At 42.9% G+C, this 15,379-nt stretch overlaps 3 protein-coding genes across 8 annotated transcripts in view; 1 reads left to right on the forward strand and 2 right to left on the reverse strand.

The window, feature by feature from the left end:
* Positions 1-96: 96 nt before the first annotated feature.
* On the reverse strand, positions 97-1,800 carry LOC135946692 (transmembrane emp24 domain-containing protein 5-like). The gene is made up of 5 exons (XM_065495007.1): positions 1,526-1,800; positions 1,345-1,448; positions 1,072-1,258; positions 844-1,011; positions 97-786 (listed from the first exon to the last, which is right to left on the reverse strand). Exons 1-5 carry the CDS (start codon positions 1,688-1,690, stop codon positions 688-690), a joined length of 723 nt encoding a protein of 240 aa, XP_065351079.1. The 5' UTR covers positions 1,691-1,800; the 3' UTR covers positions 97-687.
* Positions 1,801-2,310: 510 nt separating this feature from the next.
* On the reverse strand, positions 2,311-6,542 carry Kaz (Katazuke). 2 transcript variants are annotated; one of them, XM_065495952.1, is made up of 12 exons: positions 6,390-6,542; positions 5,855-5,918; positions 5,616-5,801; positions 5,148-5,551; positions 4,847-5,089; positions 3,911-4,103; positions 3,484-3,856; positions 3,294-3,429; positions 3,175-3,234; positions 2,967-3,121; positions 2,787-2,907; positions 2,311-2,639 (listed from the first exon to the last, which is right to left on the reverse strand). In XM_065495952.1, the coding sequence occupies exons 2-7, from the start codon at positions 5,891-5,893 to the stop codon at positions 3,755-3,757; spliced, it is 1,167 nt and encodes a 388-aa protein (XP_065352024.1). In that variant the 5' UTR covers positions 5,894-5,918; positions 6,390-6,542; the 3' UTR covers positions 2,311-2,639; positions 2,787-2,907; positions 2,967-3,121; positions 3,175-3,234; positions 3,294-3,429; positions 3,484-3,754. The 2 variants fall into 2 exon arrangements, with proteins under 2 accessions (XP_065352024.1, XP_065352023.1); XM_065495951.1 differs by lacking the exon at positions 6,390-6,542 and adding an exon at positions 6,036-6,192.
* Positions 6,543-6,762: 220 nt separating this feature from the next.
* Positions 6,763-15,379, forward strand: part of CtBP (C-terminal binding protein) — a 28,377-nt gene continuing 19,760 nt past the window's right edge. The window contains exons 1-7 of one of the 5 annotated variants that reach the window (XM_065495948.1): positions 6,764-7,043; positions 13,093-13,233; positions 13,289-13,474; positions 13,543-13,671; positions 13,794-14,141; positions 14,266-14,497; positions 14,773-15,116. In XM_065495948.1, the coding sequence (XP_065352020.1) occupies positions 13,289-13,474; positions 13,543-13,671; positions 13,794-14,141; positions 14,266-14,497; positions 14,773-15,116 (1,239 nt within the window). In that variant the 5' untranslated portion in view covers positions 6,764-7,043; positions 13,093-13,233. Of the gene's footprint in view, positions 7,044-13,092; positions 13,475-13,542; positions 13,672-13,793; positions 14,142-14,265; positions 14,498-14,772; positions 15,117-15,379 lie in introns of all 5 variants that reach the window. The other 4 variants (XM_065495947.1, XM_065495946.1, XM_065495950.1 and 1 more) reach the window with 4 other exon arrangements.

Below are 15,379 nucleotides of genomic sequence, written 5' to 3' on the forward strand. Positions count from 1 at the left end.
TGGCTCCCTTTGCAGACAATTGATTTAAACAAATAATCCGTTTTTTGACTTAAAGAGGAAAGTTTTGATCAGTTGATGAAGTACATAAAAGTCATATTTTTTTTTAATTTTAGAGGACATTTTATTATTGATTCAGCCCATTCATTTTCTCAAGAATTGATCTAGTACACATGAAAATTACAAATTTATAGCTGTTCATAATATTTTATATCACAATTATGCTTGTATTCATTGTCAACCTAATATATCTAAAACGTACAAAGGTGGTGTTTGCTGATAACCTCATTGAATTCAGCCTTTGGTATGGTATTAATGATCTCAGCATGAAAATGGCAGTTTCAAGGAGCAACATTTTGTGAGATTTGCACTTTTATTACGATAGCCCTCTAAAACGCACAGAGGAACTCGGATTCTTTCGGCAATGCTCCGGCAAAAATTGGCCAAGTGTTTAGCATCTTATGACTAGCTGAATATTTGTGCAGGCACTCAGAACTTATTAATTAACTGACCATGCGTGAACCTTTAGAGTGATAGTTGGTTGAGAAATTAACTTTAGCAACTTTTGTCAACAAAGTAAGGAACTATTAAAAACTGGTATTGTTGCAAACAGAGCTGAACTGAAATTACGGGTCACGCAAAAAAATATTTCAAACAATCCAAAACTGAGAAGTAATTTCAGCAAGTCTCTCAATTAAAATGCATGTAGGAGGAGGCTTGCATCTCAGCCTTTTTCCACAGCTTGTGCACACGGGAAGAATCATCAAAGAGGCTCCTAACCATGATAACCTATGATTGAGAAGAATTAAGTTTATTCATTTTTCATTTCTAGCCAGGAAATTGTACCTGCACGGCGCCAACAGCAAGCATGACGATAATCTGGATCATAGACCAATTGTTAACCATTGAGAATATGCTCTCAGCAACATTCCGGTCCCTGGCTTCATGAGCCCTGATCTGGTCCTGAGTGTGACGCACCTTTGTCAGGTGCGAGTGAACTCGATTTATCGCTTCCTGTTAATTACCATTTTTGTAAACATATAATTTCCAAATTTAGTGCTATTTTAACATTACTTGAATGTCTTGAACTTTGATCTCATAAACATCTTCAGCCGTTAGTCCGACTTCTTCGTCCCAGTTCCAGTCATCCAATTCGCCATCAGTATCAACCAGAATTTCAAAAAACACGGTTTTACTGTTGTAGCTACTAAATGAGTTGTCCCAGCAGAACTTGTAGTCACCATCTTCTTGGACAGTGTGTCTGCAAAAGCGATTTAGTGAGCAAGATTTTCCAGATTTTCATAATGTTGTATTGCATTATTACAATGCTCATAATGTTTAGCATACCTGTGAGTGTTTTCTGATTTCTTGAAATCTGCAACAATTAAACGGCTAGAAGGCGACCACAAATTAAAATTGATGTCGAGTTCTCCCTGACCACCATCGATGACCTATCATACGATTACATACATTTTATTGTGTCTAGGAGTTATGAATTATTTTAGAAAAACAATTCTTCAAAATGTACCTGGTACTCGATATCGACGGACGATCCAAATTTGAGGTTGTGAAAGAAGCACTCTTCTACTCCAGGATCGATACTAACAGTCATTTCCGGGGATTTTGAATGTGCCACATGCATTTTTGTCCAAAAGACAAGGAAAGCAAAGAGAAGATTGAATTTAGAGAGCATTTTGCAGGTGTGTTGGTAATAGTATATGTAATGGCTGTGATGTTATTCTCTTCAGCTGTTCCTAATCTTCAGAATATCATATACGAAGCGATGAGCGATGAATCAACGAACTTGAGTTTGGGATGATTATATTTTGAAATAATGATGTTTGTTGTTGTGATGTTTTTGGAAGGTGAGGTGTGAGTTGCCGGCTGGCTATGTAGCCGGGTGAAAAAAATGGCGCGAAAACGAGAATCACTTTTAAAAGTTTTCGCTGTTAAACGAAATATCTCTCCCGTGCTCAAAGACCATATACTATATATATAAATTTTATATAAAAATTAATAATATTATGAAAAATATGAACTATGAAAACAATTACAATTATGTTACATACTTTTAATGTTAGATTAGTATGACGCGTGGGTGTGGTGCGCGGAGTATCTATATTAATATTAATCAAAAAGTCAAGATTTCACTCGATTTTTTGGAACTTAAGATTTTTACTTTCTCGTCGAAATTGTGCATTTAAGTAGTCATAATAGTTATAGTCATCTGAATTGGAAAATATCTTAATTTTTCCAATTTATTCAACTTATTTTAACATCAAAGTTAAATGTGTGGGAAAAATAAAAAATAAATTAATAGCGAAAAAATATTTGACGGCTTTTAATAATTTTGTAATTAATACAAATATAATAGTTATAATTTCATAGCATAAAACGCATAAAACTTAAATGTTTTAAATTTACTTTAATTAACATGTTGTTACCACACGTGATGAAGAACAAAAATGACGTGGAATAAAGTTAGAAGTTTAGAAACATTTGCTACTGCAACGGTGGGAGCTGATGAGCACCAAATATTCAAGAATATTTCAGTCGCATTGCTGTAGAGGTGGTGAGCATCAATCGAGTAACGGTTAAAAATACCCTTACTCAGCGCGCACTCCCTCTGCTTTTGCAAATTTCTGAAATTTTGTAAAATTATTATATTTTATAATGTTCCCATGGCAAAAGTGTATAATTTATTTTATTATATTCATAATTATAATACTTAAATCATGCGCATATAGCTTTCGTTCTTTAAGATATATAATATTATAAAAAGGAAAAACCTGCAGATCGAGGTGTCATCTTCGAGTCTTAAAATTCTATTCCAAACATTTGCGCTGATATTTTCATCAAAGCAGTACTTATGTGTCAATGCACTAATGCATGCGAAATGTATTTCTGCATCTAAAATACACCACAAGAAAACAATTTTATTTTTTAAGGCAAAATATATATTACATTACCTCCCATTCTCTGCCTTAATTTTGATCCATCACCACAAATCCACTCAAACACACTTTCCAAGCCTTCGATAAGCTTCCGATATTTGAAAAAATCCTCCAAGTACTGACATTTGTTCAGGATGCGCAGAAAACAGTCTAAAACAGTTCCTATGTTCCTATTTTTTTCTTTTGGTTAAACGCAAAGAAAATTTATATTTTGCGCATATACTTGCAGTCACTCGCTAATGTTGGACCTTCCAATTTAGCTCTCTCTGATCTTCCTTGGTCACTATAATGGTGTAACTAAGAATAATTAAGTTGCTAAATTTTAACATATTTTTCAAATACCATCGAAGATTTTTCGGATAAACTACCATGTCCATGGAAATGAAGTCTCTCTCTAAAAATGTGTGCAAGCAAGTACCCACTGTTTTGGTTTCATTTGTGCAGCCTAATATGTGTTGTGGCATCATCCATAAACTAACTGTCAATTTTGAAATGCGTCACTTTAAATATTCAGGCTTTTCAAAGTACTTACAAAAAATGAAAATTTTTGCGGTGCACATAATAATGGCCAAATCTTATACAACGTTTGTTCAGATGAAGCATTAAGGAAGGAACTGCCTTCTTTTTTTATCGAACATCCTTTACCACCCCTCCATATCACATTTCCTGTTTTTAATGCGTGCTTGCTTCCTAAGTTAATTTAATAATACTATATTTAATTATGAAATGGATCATTCTTATTTTATTCAAATCAGTCCTATTTTACAAATTTACAGAAGATACCAATGCAATTCACTTAATATTTACATGACAAAAACTTTCTCTGCTTGCTTCATGGAGAAAATTTCCTTGGTTCGTGGACACACAATCTGTCCATTGTTCTCTTGCGCCAGCTGCCGAAGAGCCTAAATTTTAAAAAGTTTTACAGAGCTGTTAATAAATTCATATTTTCTACGTACCACTTCACCATAAATGAAGCCATTTGGCAGCATCATAGGCTGGTTGTGCTCGTTCAGTGGAAGGCCTGAGATGAAGCACACAAGACGAGATTGAGAGCAGTGAGCATAGGGTAGAGTCAAAGCCAACTCGTTCAGCCACTCGTTGCAGACTGGGCAGCTAGGGTTCTTGTCTTCGATTGAGGCGTAGCAATGAGTTCACAGGAGTTAAGTGAAAATCATCAGACAGAAATTCAAAATGACTCTTGAGTTTAATATATTATATATATATATATATATATATAAATAAATCAAATTTGAATTATATAAAGTTTAAAGAACATTTTACCATCCCAGATTGAAAATTGTTGAATTGTTTAGTTGACAAATAAAAATATTTAGTCATCCTTTCAATACAAAACAGTAAAATTGAGCTCTAGGGATAAGGTTTGTTTTTGAAAAATTGGATTTTAAATCATACTTTCCTAGTCGCAGCAGCAAAAAATGAGGATTTATAATGATGAATTTTATTTAGAAAATGCCCAGATTTCATAGTTAGTTAAGGTCTTTCATTTAAGGTAAGATTTTTGCCAGCGGGTGCCAGATTCGTGCGACGCGCAGATATCGCGTCCGGTGAGGTATGGCGCGAAAAAACGATCTCGTCAAAATGCGCGAATAGAACCAAGTTTTCATCAATATTGTGACATAATTTGCATTTGTACTAATTCTGTCTTTTGGATCGTAAAAATAAACTCTTGACACTCATACGGAAATCCAAAGAGAGCTTTTTTGTTTCCCACATTCAGACGTCATCTTGGATCTGCGCAGAGGGAACCAATTTTATCGCACGTCTGGCCCCCACTGGACATTCGCAGTAATTTTTGAATGGAAATTAATCCACCCCAAAATATTTACTTTAAATTAAGAATTAGGTAATTTGAATTAGATTGAAAAGGATATGGTGTTTTCAGAGCTGAAAGGCCAGCCTGCAGAGCTACTGTGAAGACAGAGTGCGTGGAGAGCTGATAGAGGCGGTAGTTTTCATGCCGGAACTGCTCAATCAAAGTGTTCCAGCGGTTGGAGTCAAGCAGCTCCTTGTAAGGACTGAGATTTGTTGTTATTGGAAGAGCCAGAAGAGCCATGCAGTGTTTGAAGTTGGTCAGCTGGTCGTCCTCGTAGGCTGAGAAATATTTCCTCGCGTGCCTGAAATATAAAAGACACCATCAGATGGGCTGGGGACTCTGGATTGGGGATTCTTTACTTGACAGCCTCCATCCTGTTGTCAGACTTGATCAGCTCCACAAACTCCTGGATGCGAATGTTGAACTCCATGGAGCTTTTGAGCTTCCTCAGTTTGCTCTTGTTGTCATGGCACCAAGCAAGGCATTTGGCGGTCTGATGTTCCGCGAGACTCTGCTCCACTTCTCTGGAGACGAGGAATACCTCCAGGTTGGTCAGCTTGTCCAGCTCCGATGCGCTGGCAAGCTTGAGAGCAGCTCCATAGTAACCTCGCCGGAGGAAGTACTCGACTAGCATTCTGTCAAGCCGGTGTCGACGCCACAGATTCATGGTTGTCGACTGAGGGGAAGCATACTCTTTCAAGTGCTCCAATCTTTTCTTGCACACGTGAGCTGCATCCAATTCCTCCGTGATGCTCTCTTTTGCCTAGATATATGAAAATAAAATAAATTTCTAGTTTGAGAGTTCATGGCATATAACATTGCAGTACCTTTCGCTTCAAAACCTGCAGTCTTTCCACCATTCCGCCTAAGATTCGACTGATTTCCTGGGCATCAACCGTTTCCGATTTGAGTCCCTTTTCAAGCTCGCTGGTTGCAACTTGGACGTGCGACACTTCTCTATCCAACTGCTTCTGTGCGGCCCTGAACTTCTTGTTCAGTAACTCGTACGGAACCTGAATAAACAGAAACTCTGTTTACGCAGTCCGCTTTGGCCAACTTGTTAAACCTTAAGAGTAGGATGCTCCAGTGACTTAATGTCTGCCATTATTTCCAAGCAAAGAATCCAGTACCTAAAAAGTGAATTAATATTCCAAACGTTGCAAGATTTTCTACGTCGTATGTATATTTTAAAGATGCTGAATGATACAACATTTTTTATGTTTGCAAGTTCTGATTGACGTTAATACCTTGAAGTCCTAAGGTCGAACAGTTGTGCACATCAATGATAAATTGAATAATTTGATCGTCATTTATGAACAAAATAATTATTATCGTCAAATTTTGAAACAAAATCAAGAGTGGGCCAAGCAAGGCCTATCCAGGCCTATCTGAACAGCTGTGAGCTGCACTTGGAAATAATAACAAAGGTGAGCTTAAAGCGTTTCTACCGGTTCTACAAAATTCATTTTTTTAATTGGACGATCCTTCGTTTAGATGAATGTTTAATGTAAAAAATTAGTTCAAACAGTTATTAAGGTTGCTCTTCTTAAATACAAAACTACAGGAAAGTTGTATGAAGTGAAATCCAAAATAAAATTAACCTCACGAATCAAATGGAGTACCGGTTTATTGGGGAACATCGTCCAAAGGAAAGATGAAATATTTAAAAACTTAGCGCAGAATAAGCCGACCAATTAGACTAGCTCCTTTGACCACTGTCCGCTCAAAAATTCCAATCAGAGCCAATGAACACTTCACGTTTGCAACACGTGACCCCGAAACGTCAGCGGTGTTTCGCAACGATTACAGCGAATGTGGGTGCAGGCAGCACAGCTGCTAAGCATTCTCGCAGAATCTCGTCAATTCTCGTGGTCGTCGAGCTCTCGTGAAAACATATCGGGCAGCCATTTTGTAGTTCGTGGTGGGGGAGATAGAATACCGCCGTCTGATCGCCCCTCGTGAGCGCCGCCGCTTGCTTTCTCGGAACCTTTCGGAAAGGAAATCGTCGAGAAGAACGCGAAGCTCGCCAAGTTTGCCCGCACCGAGGCGTGATTCGTTCTGCAGTGCGTGCGTCGAGTCGAAGCGTCGGCCGCTTGAGTGGCGTCAGTGGTCCGTGGCCCCCTTTTTCGGCGCGTATAGTGTGTGTGTTTCGGCGGAAGCCGTCGGCTAGCGAGCAGCGGCAGCAGCAGCAGCTTTCTCAAGGAGCGCTCGGCAGCGGCGTCAGCCAGCAGCGTGGCCTGATTTCGCGGCTTTAGGTGAGTGCCTTCCGCTAATGCAAGGGTGCCGGTCGCGTGCCCCCCGGCCCCGGTGGCGTCCCGAGACCCGCGGGGCGCCGCCACCGGACCGCCGAGGCCCCGACGCCGGCCGGGCGCGGGAGCCCAACGTATGGCTCTGGCGCCTGGCGTCCCACAGCGCCTCCCCTACCGGCACACATTCCCCGCGACCGGCCCCGGGCCGGCCGGCCCCCGCTCCGCCCCCCTCGTGTGGCCCCGATGATGGGCCCGGCGTGCGGCATGAACGCCGTAGCCGCGGTGGCCGCGGCGCCGCTCGCCGTTTGTAAACAAATAATGGCGACGACGGTAATGGCCGTATGTGGGTAGAGGCGCCTGGCGCCTCAGACGCAATGGCCGATGGTGGTGGCAAATGTGCAGGCTCGCAGTAACGGCGTCCCTAATTCTGACTTCGGATATAGGTCAGGTCGCCGTCGTCCCTTATCTCGGACAACGTGTTGCAAACTGGGCAGGACACGCGGACAACGGGGGAGGTCCCGCACTCCCATTTTCAAAATTGCTCCCTTATCACTCAAGGAAATTATTACAGTAAAGTTTGTAACGGCAGGCCGCGTCAGCAAAACGCGATAATGAGCTTCGAACCGATCATCTCCTAAGTCGAGTGGATTTTTCAGCTGCTGCATTAAAATCGCCTCCAGCGACGAAGCTGATTATATTCAGGAGTTAACGACTTTCACCTACGACTGGCTGGCTATAACGATTAGCCAGCCGCGTGTGTATGAAATATTTTACGAGCCGATTTATTCACTCGCAGCAGCGAGCACAATCGGAATCAAAAGTCGGCAAGAACCAAACTGGTTTGTAAATCCGCCATTTTTATTGCACTCTCTCCTGACGCGATTGTTTCCCAGCAATTTACTCTTAAAAGGTTAAAGATGCCAAGCCGCGGTAATATCCGACTCTTGGACGTTTCTGCGCTCGAAATCGGCGGTTTGAAACATTATCACAACTTGTACCACGTGCGTCACATGCAATCAGTTAATTGCAGGCTGTGGATTTTCCTAATAGTGTGATATTGGCGGACGCTGCACTTTGCTTTAATTGCGTGTTGCCTTTTTTTGTAGATATTTGTGTATGTGTGGGCTGGTATGGCATTTTTGGGCCGACTCAGCGGCATTGGCGAGAAAGAGCTGAATAAGCGAGGCCATGACTCAATCAGATGCAGCACGTGAAAGTCGGCGCCGAAAAGTGCCGACGCGGCCTTTTTTGCCCGCCGCCGCCGAGTAGATTGCACGGCCCCAAACTGCTTACGAGCCCGCTTTTTGCCTCTTCTCCTCATCCTCCTCGCGCAACGCCTGCTATTCTTTTCTTAATCGCCGCTTTTTGCCGCCCTTATCTCTCGAATCGGTCACTGCACACACACACGCATTCCTAGCTCTCTGTGCTCCTTTCTTGTGCAAGACTTGTGTACTAGTGGATTAGGTAATTTTAACGTAACCTTCGTTGCGCCACAGTAACCTGCAATCAGCTTTTTTAAAAGTCTAATTTTCTCTGGAGACTTACCTATAAAAAATTTCATCACACAATAAGTGCACTTTTTGGTGTAACGCAGTATGTTGAAACTCATTTTAAATTGAGTACCATAAATTCCTTTCATCCACTTGCATCTTAATAGTTAATTTGAACGGATTCAGAAATCCAGGTTGAATAAGATGAAGAAGCCGGCGGCGAGAGCAAAAAGCTTATCACGAACGAGCGCAGCGAGCAAGCCAGCGATTGATTTTGCTCCAATCGTGACTTTCACCTTATCGTGGCAACTCATTTTGTTTGCACTCACGCAATGTCACAGCAGCAGCAGCAGCAGAAGAAGTTTAAACGGTCGGATTACAAGCTGGACGTGTAAAAAAAGCTAAAAGAAAGTGCTTCTTGAACCAGCTTTGTTTCAGTCAAAATTCCTTCTTTACAGAACCATGCGCTCCGCGATGACGTCAAGATAAATAGATCTTTCTGGAGTAAATTGATGAGCTATGCGCTTATAACAATAAAATTTTTATAACCAAACCACGCCAAGGTGGTAAAAATGGATCCACTTAGTTGTTTTTATTATATAATTCTTCGTCAGCATCCCAACAACTTGGTCAAAATCCAATTCCCTCGTCAGTTGCTCCATCCTCCACATAACTTTTTTTGCCAGTTAAAGCGCTTGTTTCACAATTCATCCAGACATTGCACCGTGCGTGTTCAGTTATAGATGTGAGCCACCGAGCAAACGCTATCATTTGCTGTCGCTGCGATTGCTTGACAAGCTGATTATCAAGCTGCTGCAGCAGTGGTAGAGCTTAATTGGCCTTTTGTGCTGCGCCAGCGAATTCTTTTGGCACTTTGAATGCATTTTGCGAAACTGTCGACGCTTGCTTGCTCGGAGAGTGAGCCGCATGATTGGATTGCGCGGATTATCAGCAATTGTGGCAAGCATTTTCCCCAGCGCTGGCCTGTGTGCCCCGTAGATAAATATTCTATTTCGACGGTCGATATAATAATTATTGGAATTAATCGTCGTTATCTCAAGCCAGCGTTACGAATAATTATGTTCCTTGTTTGTAGATCGTAGGGAACACAGTTTGTTCTTTGACCGAGTGACGAGTATTGCTGATAAACATTTAGGCAGAATCGAGACCAGTCGATTGAGAAGGAGGCGAAAACTTTCACCTTTTGTGGCCGCACTTTTCCCTACTTGCACGCGTTATGTAACGAGACTTGCCGACCGGCCGGCCGGCGAGCAATAATTTCATACTAATTGTCTTTCTCTTGTTTACCTCTTTTAGAAAGCTGCGTGTGCGCTCGGATCGCTCGACTTTTTCACGCAAATCAGCAGATTCAGATTATTTGTGCCTGTTCGCATGTCACTTTTTTTAATGCGGCGCGCAACAGGTTGGAAATTTTGACTGCTTTTACTTTTCAAATGTCTTGATGTCGCGCGCGTGCTCACCGCCGCTGATAAGCAACGATAATTTTAGCAGTTTCTCCACGGCCTGATAACAGGGAGCCGCTACCAAGCGTGATCTACTGCTGTGTCAGCACTGCACTTGTATCATGAAGCGACAGTCCTATTCTCTAATAATAAACCGTCATTTTGCTGAGCTGCACCAAATAAAATAATAAAAAATTGACGTTATCTACTCTCAAAATTAATCGGGACCGATTGCAATAGAACCGTGTTTTAAGAGGTCGTTTTCCAAGGGGAGGGTGCATTATCATATTTCAGAAATAAAGAACTTTGTAATATAATAGCTATATTAAGCAACGATATCTACTTTATCTTTAAAAACAAATTTCTCAACTTTAGACGCTGAAGATACAACTTTTGTTCCATTTTTTTTATTATTATTATTTGTTTGTCAAGAGAAACCCTTCTTACGTCAGAGGTACGAAGTTGCATAGTTAAAATTAAAAAATCGTAAGTTACCTTTATAAATATCTATATCAGATAGCAAAGCCATCTAATGTGACGGGCTAAAAGTCTGAATGATCATCCAATATGATGAATTGCCGTAGATAAATTCTGAGGAAAAAAGCTATGCTAGGAAACTCCAAAACAAAGAAAAGAAACAGCAAGTCGCGGGAAGCATGCGATGAAGGAGGCAAATGCGGTGGCGCTGGCTCGCTCGATTAGCAAGTTGTTTGAGGCGGCGGTTGGCTTTATAATTACTTATTGCAGCAAAGTTGGCGGCTGTGACTGGCGCTCGCTCGCAGCGAGGTGTTTCAACGAAAAAGTTTGAAAGAAGTTTGGGGCCGGCAGCGCAAACTTTTGCAACAACCCCGCCCGCCGCCCCCGCCCGCCCACCCCCGCGCGTCAGCCAACCAGCTCTTTGCTAACCTCTTTCTTTCTTTCTTTCTTGTTCTTTCTTTTCTTTCCACTACTACTACTTCTTCTACTTCTTCTTCTTCTTCTTATAAACTTGCTCAACTTTCCTCGAGTATAAATTGGCACGGCTCTCTTTCTCTGGCCGGGAGGGCGGCCAGGGGTGCACCCCGCGCGCCCCTCCAGACCATACCTCATCTCTCGCCTTTGTCTCTATCGATTATCGCCGAGTCGCTTCCTTTGCCCATCAACCGAGTCATAACAATAATCTGCCCGCGATTGACGCAGCTTTCACGCCATCTTCTCGAAACTCGCTACTCTGATGCATCACGATCTTTGATCTAAACTTGGTGTGATAAATTGCTCATTGGTTTAAATTACGTTTTTAAAAGCATTTATTTAATGGAAGAATTGTTATCTCTTATTCTTATCATTGTTTTAATTACAACTTAGTACATAGCCAAACAAGAGAAAAGTTTGTAATCAGTTTAAATGTGACAAACGCTAGAGTTTAAATTAATTGTTAAAAATTCTTAATTCCAATAAGAAATAAAGTTTTTTTTTGTAAGTTACACCCGCCTTTTAACTGTTGGTAAATACTGAAAACTATTTTTCAAGATGGCGGCTCAAAGTAAGCAATCAAGAGTTTTTATCTTGCAAGTTAATCAAGCGGCAGGGAGAAAAAAACCGACGACGGCATCTGTTGTCGGCTGTTTCCTTTTAGCGAAACTTTGCCACGGCCGCCGACTAAGATGTTTACTCGGCCCGAGGAGTTGGCAAAACCGTGAAAAATTCATGCGTCTAACTTATTGGAAAAGTCGGAAAGCACTCTCTCTCTCTCTCTCTCTCTCTCTCTCTCTCTCTCTCTCTCTCTCTCTCTCTCTCTCTCTCTCTCTCTCTCGCTCTTTCTCTAGCGCTGCTTCCTGCCCGCTTGGCGCAAAAGATGCTGCACTGCGCCTGCCGCCCGCTCGCCCACCCTTGTCGCAAAGTGGAGCTCAACACTGGCCAACTTGGAGAATCCGTTCTTTCGTTTTGTTCGTACTTTCAGTTAAACACTTAACTACTTGAGCGGATTCTAAAATTGTATTTCACTTTGTGCCATATTTTAAACAGACTAATATATTGATGAAAGATCAGACAAAACTGAATAAAAAATTTATAAATTTAATTAAAAGTGACAGAAAAGCAATTGAACCCGTGAATCCGATCAATAGAGCGAGTTAGACACTTTTTTCGGAGTTAAAGGCTTCCCCTCGGTCTGACCAGCGTCTGACGAGGGAAAGGCGTCCTTCTCTCTCTCTCTCTTTCTCTCAGGATGCGCCGGCGAGCTAGCTAGCGAGCGAGAGTGAGAGATCAAGAGCGAGGAGTGAGTATGGTCGCGGAGCTGCCGCCACCTCCGTATTATTGATCCTCTTGATAGTTGCTTGGCGCAAAAACCACCCTCGGCTGCTTCACTTCACCCCTCGCTCGCTTGCTCGGCGGGCGCTCGTCGAGCAGCAAGGGCTGACCGCTGCCGCCCCCTCCCCCCACGGGCCGGCGGATGGTCAGCCCCCTCACCGACTCACCCCATTGATCTTGCGGTGGCAATTTCATCAGCCTGTCCACCCCCACGTACCCTCCACGCGCGCGCTCGCCAACAATTAATTGGCGCGCGATGACGAATCTCGTTGAGCATCAAAAGCTCAGATACGTCCGCCGCGTGCTCTTAATTAAAGTCGGACTCGATTCTGCTAGCTGAAATTTTTATGTTTTTCACTGTAGTTTTGGTAACGGTTTTCGAGTTTTGTACTTAAGTTTCTAATTCGGGAAAAGATCATAAAAAAAGCGGATTGTAGCCTCTATAAAGTTTCTGCTTATGTTAGATTCCTGCGTTGGTTGCTTCCGAAAACCATTCAAATAGCTCCGATCTAAGCAAGACAAGTAGTATAATATAATATAGTCGTTCAAATCTGCTGACTGACAATAGGTAAACACTTGCCTGCCTTACAACAATCTGTGACTATCAAGGCTTAATTAACGAGCCCATTGTGAGTGCTGACGCGGTCGGCTTTCGCCAAACTGCGTGATCAGCACAAATGCCGGCCGGCCGGCAGGTGCATACATTAGAGAGCAATTACCGTTCCGGGTGAATCAAACAGTGACTGGTCTTGAAGCAAGCGACGACTGCCAATTTGTGATAAATAACAAGTTTTCTTTTCTACTATGTTTCAGACTGAAAACAGCGAACGAGGACAGCTTTCAAGATGTGGGCGGCGTGGAGTAGCTGAAGATTGGTGTGAATTGCGAGTGCATGTGCTAGTGGCGCGCGGCCAGTGATTGACTTGGACTGACCGACTGACTAGACTCAGCAAGGTTGGACATTATTTTTTACTTGTGAACTCGAGGCTTACTGATGGACAAACGAAAGATGCTTCCGAAAAGACCACGAATGGACGCCTCGCGTATGGGACCCATCGCCAACGGCCCGATGCAGACCCGGCCTCTAGTCGCGCTGCTCGACGGCCGAGACTGCTCCATAGAGATGCCTATCCTTAAAGACGTCGCCACCGTGGCCTTTTGTGATGCCCAGTCAACGTCTGAAATCCACGAAAAGGTTGCTAAATTCGCCCCCGCCCTCTCGCCCCTCCCGTGCTCATCGCCGCCTTCTATTTTTTTATGCAGGTGCTGAACGAGGCTGTGGGAGCTTTGATGTGGCACACGATCATATTAACAAAAGAAGATTTAGAAAAGTTCAAGACGCTGCGCATCATCGTCCGAATTGGTAGTGGCGTTGACAACATTGACGTTAAGGTAAAAGCTGGTTTGCAGTACATGATCATATTATATATCAAAGTCACGATATTTAAACCCATTTTATTTCTGAAGGTAGGCCCAACATATAAACCTGACTCACATTTTGTTTCATTCCACAGGCTGCTGGCGAGCTGGGCATCGCAGTGTGCAATGTGCCGGGATACGGCGTGGAGGAGGTGGCTGACACGACTCTTTGCCTGATACTCAACCTCTACCGACGCACTTACTGGCTGGCTAACATGGTGCGTGAGGGCAAGAAGTTCACTGGGCCTGAGCAGGTGCGCGAGGCCGCACAGGGCTGCGCTAGAATACGAGGTGACACCCTCGGCATTGTGGGACTGGGCCGTATCGGCTCTGCTGTCGCCCTCAGAGCAAAGGCTTTTGGATTCAACGTTATTTTCTACGATCCTTACCTCCCCGACGGCATTGAAAAGTCGCTTGGACTCACCAGGGTCTACACGCTCCAGGTTAGTGATTTTATCAATTTATTTGCTCAATGTTGTGTAGAAAAAAAGCTAACAATTATGGAATAAATTGTACATAACTTTTAATGATGGTTATTAAAATGAACCTATTTTCTCGGCATTACAGGATCTTCTGTTCCAATCTGACTGCGTGTCCTTGCACTGCACCCTGAACGAGCATAACCACCACCTCATCAATGAATACACCATCAAGCAAATGCGTCCGGGAGCTTTCCTCGTCAACACTGCCAGAGGCGGGCTTGTCGATGACGAGGCTCTTAGTGCCGCTCTCAAGCAGGGCCGCATCAGAGCAGCTGCCCTGGACGTGCACGAGAACGAGCCGTTCAATGTGTTCACTGGTACGCTATTATCACTTACTGGCTGATGCTGTTGATTAGGAATGTCAGAATTTTTTGCCAATCTGTTTTTTTGTGAAATAAGTAATAAATGTTTCTTACAGTAGACTTACAGACACACTAATTAGTTTAAAGTTATATGGAATAAATGCATTAGCCCCCTTAAAACCTATATTTCCCTCTCTGTCAATAATGCATGACAATAAATAAAGCAACTAATGTAGTGTTTAGTAACTTCCAATGTGAGGCAGTTCTTAATTTTGATAACCTGCTTATAGGCCCTCTAAAGGAAGCTCCGAACCTGTTGTGCACGCCGCACGCGGCGTTCTACTCTGATGCGTCGTGCACGGAGCTGCGCGAGATGGCCGCCAGCGAGATCCGGCGGGCCATCGTTGGCCGCATCCCTGACAGCCTTCGAAACTGTGTCAACAAAGAGTACTTCCTGAACACAGGCTACCCCGAGGGCGTGAACGGTGGCTTCTACAGCAGCGGCGCGCTGCCTGTGCAGCAGGCCCACTCGACCACCACTCATGAAGTGCCCCACTCCGTGGCCGCAGCCGCCGCTGCTGCCTCGGCCGCTGCCGTCGTCCCCGGAATTCCACAGCACCTTGTTAGTACTCCTGTAAGTACTCTCTCTCTCTCTTAGACCCATTTTTTTAATTATTTTTACTCACTGTTGGGTCTTTGCAAAACCACTGGTATAGTCTATGCGTTAGAAATATTGCTGTGTTCACACCATTTTTTCAGTTCTTGTATATCCTGTTGCTCTTACTTTTATTATACTTGGGAATTTAAGTCATTATGTGCTTATTAAGTTGAAAACCGAATTGAAATGTATGGTTTTTCAGAAGTAAAGCTGTTTTTGTAAATAAATTTGTTCCAAAC

Source organism: Cloeon dipterum, chromosome X (assembly GCF_949628265.1).
Source record: "Cloeon dipterum chromosome X, ieCloDipt1.1, whole genome shotgun sequence".
Lineage (NCBI taxonomy): Eukaryota > Metazoa > Arthropoda > Insecta > Ephemeroptera > Baetidae > Cloeon > Cloeon dipterum.